The sequence below is a fragment of the Parasteatoda tepidariorum genome, chromosome 5 (assembly GCF_043381705.1).
Source record: "Parasteatoda tepidariorum isolate YZ-2023 chromosome 5, CAS_Ptep_4.0, whole genome shotgun sequence".
Lineage (NCBI taxonomy): Eukaryota > Metazoa > Arthropoda > Arachnida > Araneae > Theridiidae > Parasteatoda > Parasteatoda tepidariorum.
Genome location: NC_092208.1, coordinates 69,784,128 through 69,792,909, shown reverse-complemented (window position 1 = coordinate 69,792,909; position 8,782 = coordinate 69,784,128). Strand labels below are relative to the sequence as shown.

At 31.6% G+C, this 8,782-nt stretch overlaps 1 protein-coding gene across 5 annotated transcripts in view; it reads left to right on the top strand.

Annotated features, from left to right (window-relative positions):
- LOC107441117 (rifampicin phosphotransferase-like) overlaps positions 1-8,782 on the top strand; it is an 82,792-nt gene that overhangs the window by 51,124 nt on the left and 22,886 nt on the right. For all 5 annotated transcript variants that reach the window (XM_071180559.1, XM_043052762.2, XM_071180557.1 and 2 more), the window contains exons 25-27: positions 2,632-2,811; positions 5,064-5,195; positions 7,945-8,029. In XM_071180559.1, coding sequence (XP_071036660.1) covers positions 2,632-2,811; positions 5,064-5,195; positions 7,945-8,029 — 397 coding nt within the window. The remainder of the gene's footprint in view (positions 1-2,631; positions 2,812-5,063; positions 5,196-7,944; positions 8,030-8,782) is intronic.

Below are 8,782 nucleotides of genomic sequence, written 5' to 3'. Positions count from 1 at the left end.
TATATATATATATACGAATAAAGTTCAGTGCCTGCCATATTGCATATATATATATAATGTTTCTCTCTCTCTCTTGTGTTGTCCTTCGTTGTGTGTGATGTATGAATGTGGCCCACCCTATAAACGGGTTTGTGGCAGTGTGGCGTGGGCAATGTTACTCGCCTCCGTGACTTGGTTCACAGGTGCCCACTGGATAAAGCGAAATGAGTAACAACTCTGGCATCTTCTAAGGCGAAACGAATAAAGTTCAGTGCCTGCCATATTGCATTTAAAAAGTTAAAATGGTAAGCGAGAAAAGGGAATATCAAGTTTGTTTAAACAAATATATACTACCATTTAGTGCAGCTGCCGACCGGCCTGTGTAGGGGGCAGGGAACTGTCCTTGCATCAGTATGGTTCTGGGTTCGAACTCCAGACAAGGCATGGATGTTCTTTCCTTCTTTGTACTATCTGTCGTCACTGTGGGAGCGACGTTGGCCCACCTAATATGGTGCCCCTGAAAGAGAGGCTAACAAAATCGCCCCGTATATGCCTGAATTGACGGATGGTAACACAGGTGGGCACTGGAATTTTTTTTTGTAGCTTGTCATTAATGGATTAAATATATTATGATAAGTAGGATTATTTTTAAAATCATGCCCTGTTAATATCGGTGGACTAATGCAATATTTGGCAAGAGGTTATTCAATTTATAAATTTATGCAATAATACATGCACTGAAAGCAATAATTGCCCTATTTTTAAAAGAGTGAGCAAAATTTCCTTTCCATTGAATCAATGTAACTTCAAAATTATAATAATATTGTGAGACTCTAAATTTAACTTTTACAGTTATTGGTTCTAAGTATTAAGTAGAAAAAAAATATTGCGATTAGTGTTCTTGTTTTGTCTATCGATTTAGAAATAAAATAAAATGTACCTTTAAATGATTACCATTATAGGAAGTTTTAAATTATCCAGAAGAACTTATTAAATATTTACAACATTTCACACAGTTTCACAACATTTTTAGCTAAGATTTTCTTTAAAATTTTTATAATAAAACCAATAACTACCTCCCTCCCAAACTAGTTGCCACATTTAGTTCGAAAATTTGACCCAAATTAGTTGCTACATTTCAAGCAGATGGAATCATAAATTTCTTCCGATGGTGTTTCATAGATTGACTCCAGTGAAATTGTACAAATAAAGAACTCACAATTTATGAGCAAGAAGAGAGTTTTAATGCAATTGCTAGTGGAAGAGTCTATAGAAAATGGGACGCGGTTTAAAAGCGTACTAACCTTAGATTTTTATAAACTAATTTAGTACTGATTTAAGGAGGGAATGCTTGATAAGTAAAAGTTGTTGATTGATAGCATAGCACACCGAAATCTTAAAAAAAATTTTCTAACAAAATCAACAGTAACACTGAGAGATGCAAATTTACTCCGCTTTGTAAAATATATTTTCTTGTGGTAGCGAAGTTTAAGTTATTTTTTGGATTAATTTTATTTTTAATAATTTTTCCACCACTGCACATCAAAATTCAAAGCCTTATATTGAATGCAACTTTGTTGCTGCTACTCAAATTAATTTACTCAGCATATCAAGATGAACTGTATCACTCTGCACCGTAGAAGTACTTCGGGGAAGGGGCAGGCGAGGGTGTGATGCAGGGATTCGAGATGCTTGTTGATTTTCATCTACTATCGGTCAATTATGTAAATATTGTAATTAGTCTTTTCCCTTATCCCAGTTTAACCCCTTAGGGACGGGTGATTCAGAAAAGCATTCGTACAAAATCAGAATCAAGTTGCAATTAAATAAAAAACGGTAACTTAAATGCAGTCTTTGCTAATTTGACAGACTTACTTTGCTTTGACTTTAATTATTGTTAGTTTAATCATATATATAATCAATGTTAGTTCAAAGTATAACTAAATAGTTTTATTTTGAACAAAGTAATGGTGAATTAAATAAATCAAAGAATTATAACTCCGCCCACAAATGAACTGCTAAAGAACTACTTTGATTACCAGTTTTATCTTTTTACCCTGATTGATGCGGTTTTATGCTGTCACATATTTGTGACAGTCGGCGCGAAAGGGTTAATGTTTTGCACATAACATTATAGTGTTTTTTCAGTATCTCACCTTATTTATTATTATTATGTATCAAATTTACGCTATGTAAGCCATATTCCCACGTTTTATTAATTTCAAATTAAATGAAGAAGCAGATAGTCTTTTGGGCTAGGAATTCCGTACCCTTTGTTTAAGTCGATTGCAGTTACTGAGAAGAGACTAGAAAAAAAAAACTAATTTATCGCTTGTTTTACAAGTTTTACTAAATAACTCGCAACTAATTCATTAAAATTTTCACAAAAAGTGGAGCAGTTGGCATTCCTGTTATCAATAACCAGTAAAAAGTTATTCAAACGTAGCAACTTATTTTGGGCATAGGGAGCATTATAATAGAAAGGGCATTTATAAACGTGTTTCATCTTTAGTTACGTTTTTAGAATATGAAGTAAAGATGCAGATTTTAGCCTCCTCCAATTCAAAAATACCATACTGTTACTTAATATAATACTAATTTACTGCATAATTAATTATTTTGACTATAGGCTGCATAATTAATTATTTTAAGCTTCTCGAAAGAATGGATGAAAATTCTGAAATGAATGAAGGTATTCTGATTGCGTTGTTTGGTCGCAAGATTGAAGACGATGACATAATTAAGAAAGCAATAGAACGTTTCGACCTCGGTAAGAAGAAGAAGAAACCCATGTTTGCTGGACTCTACACATTACTGGCCACCTTTTCTAGGGTAAGATTTTCCAGCATTTATTTATTCACTTCAAGATACAGTCGTCAGTAAGAAAAGTAATTGCCCTGATTTTACTGTGATGCGAATCCACCTATTAGCAGAGTGCATGTAATCGGCAAAGTGTGAAATGCCAGCATTCTATAGAATGTCTGCACGTTGTATATAATTTCGGACGTTTTTAGTTAAAGTATTACACATTTTTTAAGCATTGTATGTAATACTTTGACATTCTCTAGAATGATAAATGCTATTTAGGCTAAGTATGAAAAAAGCTCCTGACATGACTAATATATAAATGGCAGACATATCTCAAAACTGTGAATGGCGTTCTGAAAAAAAGCAAAACAATAATGAGAGTATAGTTAAGAAATTATTCGAAGTACGCACTGTGGGCCAGAAGACCATGATCTATGGCCAAATGTCAAAAATTAAATTTTCAACTAAAATATGTGTAGGCAGTTTTAATATAGCTCAAATTAAGTATTTATAGTCATTCCAAACATTACAAATTACTTTTTAGACCGACGAGCGTACAATGCAATGAAAAATATATTAAATTTTTCTTTTTAAATGTAACTTTTAAATTTTTATTTCAGAAATATATATAGGTGATTTACCTTACTGTTAAATTTTTATCAGAGTAATTAGTCTGATATTATAGTACAATTTTTCGATTTGCTGCATTAGTTAATACTCTTGGCAAACTTATAGTTTATATCTTATCATCTGCAATTTACAATGTTTGAATGACTTTCGAAATTTAGTTCCATAAATTTCCACGTGGTAATTAGCTAAACTTTTTTTTGTTGTCTTCTTTGATGCTTCTTCTTTCGGAAAAATCTGCCTCATTTTGCCCGTATTGCAAAGGTGGACTAAATATACCGAAAAACAAAAATTATGTTTTTTTTTCTTGTTCTCGCGTTATTTCGTGATTAATTCGCTTTATTTTGTAATATTACTTCGGAAATATAATTTGCTTTTCATTTTCAATATAAAATTACGAAAAATATAATATTTTTATTGCTTATATTTAATTATTTAAACGTACTATATTATTTTTTTAATTTTTTCTGGCCATATTTCAGCCGCCATTTTGTTTTTTTGGGTATTTTTAGTGTATTTCAAAATTTCAACTATGAATTGAATTTACCTGTACATAAAAACCCCTAAGTACCCCCCTCCCCCAAATTTTGAAACAAATTTAATCGAAATACTAATTTTGGCCACGAAACCTTGGATGCTGGCCCATTGTGGTACGTAAAGAAAAATGAAAGCTTTCCAAAACAAAAGTTACGCCTTTCTGATTACGGAAAACAAAATTTTCATGTAAAAAGATAAAGTAAGGCAAAAAGTATGAAATTTCAAAACTGAGAAATTACGGGCCTTGCCATGTGATATTTGAAATGAAGCGGAGATGTATTTCATACTTTGCCGGTTTCTCTTTTGGTATTCTATAGAATGCCGAAGAATTAAGTGAAATGTAAATTTAAAACTTTACCCAGCTGCGCCGAATTTTAAACTTTGCCAATAATAAGGTGAAAGTGGGATGAAATTTGGTACCTCAGATTTTGAGGTATTAGTTCAGCACACAAGTAAAAGTACAACACAGTTAAAAATCTTTCAGCCTCTAGATTTGCAAAATATTGAAAAATTGTGATCTTATTGATGTTGAGCTACCTTCTACAAATCCAAAAGGAGGATTAAAATGAAAGTGTTAAAATGTGGAATAAAATACACCACCCATGAAATTAAAAAATATTATGACTACGAACAATTTACAATTGAGCTTGTTAGAAAAAACGTAGACAACCAAATATTGATGTTTTTTTTAAAAAATTATGTATAATTTTTATATTTTAAATCAAATCTATAGTAAGAGTGCATTTTATTTTCAAATTAAGTACGTGTGACTTAAGCTGATAAATTTATATGATTTTGAGATTAATTGATTGTTATCAATCGGTTAATGTTATGAAATTAATTGTGTCCCTCCAAAGGGATCACATTAAGCAGAGACTACTGTATATCTATAAATTACATATGAAGTGAGATTTTTATTTTCAAACTAAGTATGTGTGACTTAAGTTGATACATTTATATGATTTCGAAATTCATTTATTGTTATCAATCGGTTTATATTATCAAATTCATTGCGTTCCTCTAAAGTGATTCTATTAAGCAGAGACTATTTTACATCCATAAATTAATATAATTTCTTTCAATTTTAAAGTTTTTGTCATTGATTATTGCAGCTCTTTCTAAGCAAGAGGGAACTGGATAAAGCATTGAGGTTTTACAAAAATTACAGGCTTCCTGTTGAACGCTTTCAAACATCTCTTGAAATTTTTAACCATCTCCTCTTCTCCTGTACGGATTTAGTACAGGTAAGAAGTGCATTTGCATTTTTTCATATTTTTATGATTTAATTTCTATGACACAATTTTTATAACAATCACAATTTCTTCCTCACACAATTCTTACTGGTATAAATGATTTTTTCTAACACCAAAGATTAACTATCGCCTTCTCTTTTTTTTGTTACATTCCTCTATAAATTACGTTTGAAATATATACGAAAATGAGATCGATCATTCTCTGATTCAGGTCAAAATTAAAATCTGTGGATGAATGAATGGATGTACGAATTTGTCCGCCCTATAAACGTTTGCGACGTATGGTGTGGCAGAAGTCGAATTCTTGGCCATAGATGGCGCCACTGAAAAACAAGAAACGCACACTCTGCCTTAAATTTGCTCGTTTTCACCAAGCAGGTCTGTCCGTGTGGCAAGTGACATTAGAAACAACTACAAAAACTTGAAAATTTAACAGATTTATTACATGTACCACCATTAAGCAGCTAATATGCACATTGCATAGCTAATCTCAAGGTTAAATTGGGTGATCAGTCAAAAAGCGTGAGTAACCAAGCATTTTCAACAATTAACCTAGGTAATGTAAGCATTTATGGTGTCCGAATAGTTAAAGTTCAGAATTTTGTTTCTCACAACTAATTTTGCGGTTGTTTAATTGCATTGACTTGAACCTTTAGATACCGAAAAATAAATAAATTACATTAGAGGGAGATTTTGTACTTTTATGTTACATCCTGTACATTCCTTACTTAAGATTTAAAGCGCTTGCTTATGCTCACTTTTTTTAGATATCCTGCGTATTTTTACGTTTTGTGATCATGGTTATGGCGTTACAAAACTGCTAGCAAGCTGTTCAATGTTGTTGAATGTTGTTTTCTGTTTAAACCTACCATCGAAGTAACAACATGTACTGTGTGTAAAAAAATAGACTGCCTTGGATAACTTTTGATGTAATGTTCAGATTTTCACCTACGGGACTCAATTGCAATAGTTCCCGAAGGTATCTTTAAATATGCTAATTAGTTAGTGTGGACGGCATTTTTCCCCCACAGATTTGGATTCCTGACCCCTAAAATAGCCACAATGTGTGAAATATGGCCCCACTAGTTTGGTCAGAAGAGTGGTCCAAAGCTTGGACAGCATGTTTGTTTTATTTTTTACTCAAATGCCATATCTCGAGAATAGAAGTGAATTAAGAAATTTTTGCAAACAATTATAAAATTTGTTCATCTAAAGATAATTCCATGAAAAAAAATAATGACTCTTATTAAATATTTATTATATTACTTAATTATCGTCAAAGAATTATGAATTGAAAGGTATGCAATTTTTTGCCTTACTTTAAATAATATAATTTTGCATGGTAAAATACAAAATTTGAGCGGAACAGGTCGTGGTGTAATAATGTGACTTTTTTTAAAATTCAGTTCCTCAGGAACGATTCGATCGATTTCGCTCAATTTTTTTTGTTTATATAAGGAAATAGGTTTTTGTCTCCGATTTCGTAACTTAAATTGTCTGCTTTTATTAACGCCCTATATCCGATCATTAAATCAGAAGTTATTCAGAGTGGTCCCTTTATTTGCGTACTGTACATGGAATGTTAATTTAAAGAAATGCATTAATGGGATTTTGAAATGAGCTTGATTTTACAACAATCGGTCGTTTTAATTAAAAAGATATTTTCATTGGTTTTAATTTAATATTAATTTTCTTAATTGTTATGATATTTTAAACCCTTTCATCAGTCTTATAATATTTTTAAAAGTGATACTTAGATGACTGATTCTATCTACTAATGTGTTGATTGCAGCAGCATGATTTCTTTTCAGATAGCGAAAATTAAATGAATATCATTGGGTTAATTTAAACGTACGAAAACCTTGTTTTTCCTGAAAGGATATTATTTTCATTCTGCAGATTTTCTCGTTAGTTTGAAGATTACCTAGGTTCTTTGTACAAATAATTGGTAATATATCTATTACATTGAATATTTAAAATCTTGAAAATATAAAGTAGATATACTAAGCTTCATAGCTTGTACTCTTTACAAAATCATGAAATCAAGTAATAAGTTATTATAATATTTCCTTTTAATGCTCATATTGTCATACACATTTATGTAATACACACATGCGTCCATATTTTAGTTCTACTTTAATTTTAACTTTATTGACTGCAGAATTGCGATACGACAAAAAAATTTTTTTTTGAGTACAAGTATATAAAATTTCTTTTTAAAAAATAAATTAATTCGGAAATAACTGATCCGAAGTCATATATTTTCATTATATGTTTTTAATCTGATTGAAGATGTTTTCACTTTTAAATTTTCATCAGTTTTATAATACCAATATGGAAAAATTCTGCATTTTGCTACAAAAATGTATGCATATTGAATTCATCGATACTATTTATGCATTATTTTTATAAATGACTTTATTACAATATTGTAAAAGAATGAAAAAGTGCATTCATATTGAATTTCTTGATAATTCAGTTATACCAAAAAAATTTAAAATAAATCTTCAGCAAATATTTTAAAATAATTAAGTTTTTAAAACAATGTCTACTTCGTGATAATAGTTTCATGCAACGAAATTCAGTAAATATATATTCCTATTTTGTGTGCTATTTTAAAAGAAAGTAAGTTGTTTGACGTTTGCGAATTCTGTTATGTTTTTGTTTGAAAGAAGGTTTTTCATTGCACATTTCATTAAATTGCACATACCATAAAAGCAATATTATTTGTATTTTTCAGTCAATGCGGAGCCATATGAGAAATACAGAATCATCCTCTATATGGAATATGTTCGTCATAAGCATTCTTAAAAAGGCCAGAGGAGGTAAGTGCAGGAAAAGCATAAGTGGTTGCCTGAAAGCGACGTCATTCGTGGTGGTCGAATCTAATTAGATGGTGAATCGTGGCATTTGTTTGTGACAAGATTCAGCAGCCAATCAGGTTCGACAACTACGCATGATGTCGCTTTCAGGTACCTAATTAAATCCGATCCAAAAATGGATTCAAGAGGATAACAAACCAAGCTTAATAGCTGCAGCGTTAGCACGCCATCTTGTTCATAAGAACACCGGGCAAAAAATTAGTCACCCTTAGAGAAGTAAAGACAAACATCATTTAATAACATGTAACACCACCTCTTTATTCTATAACGGCCTAGATTCAGTTAGGAAGTGAGTTCACAATGTTTTGAAATCCAGTTTAAGCCACTCGCTGAAGATTTGAATGCGCAAATCTACAAAATAGCGAGGATGTTGATTTCGGCGTTTTACCCGTTGTTCCAACATGTTTCACAAATTTTCAATGGGGGTCAAGGGGATTTTGTAGGTCAGTCACGAAGTAGTGAGCGTCTGAGTGCTCATAAAACCAGTCACATATTCTTCCAGCCCGATGAACTTTGCTGTTGTGGTCTTGAAGAACAGTATATTCCTCATGAAGATGTTGATTGAAAGGGAGCACCTGATCATCCGGAATGTTCAAATAAACATTTTGGTTCCTAATTGTGGCCACCTCAGTGAGGGGGCCCAATCCATAACAAGAAAAACACCCACAAAACATGACAGACCCACCTCCGGCTTTA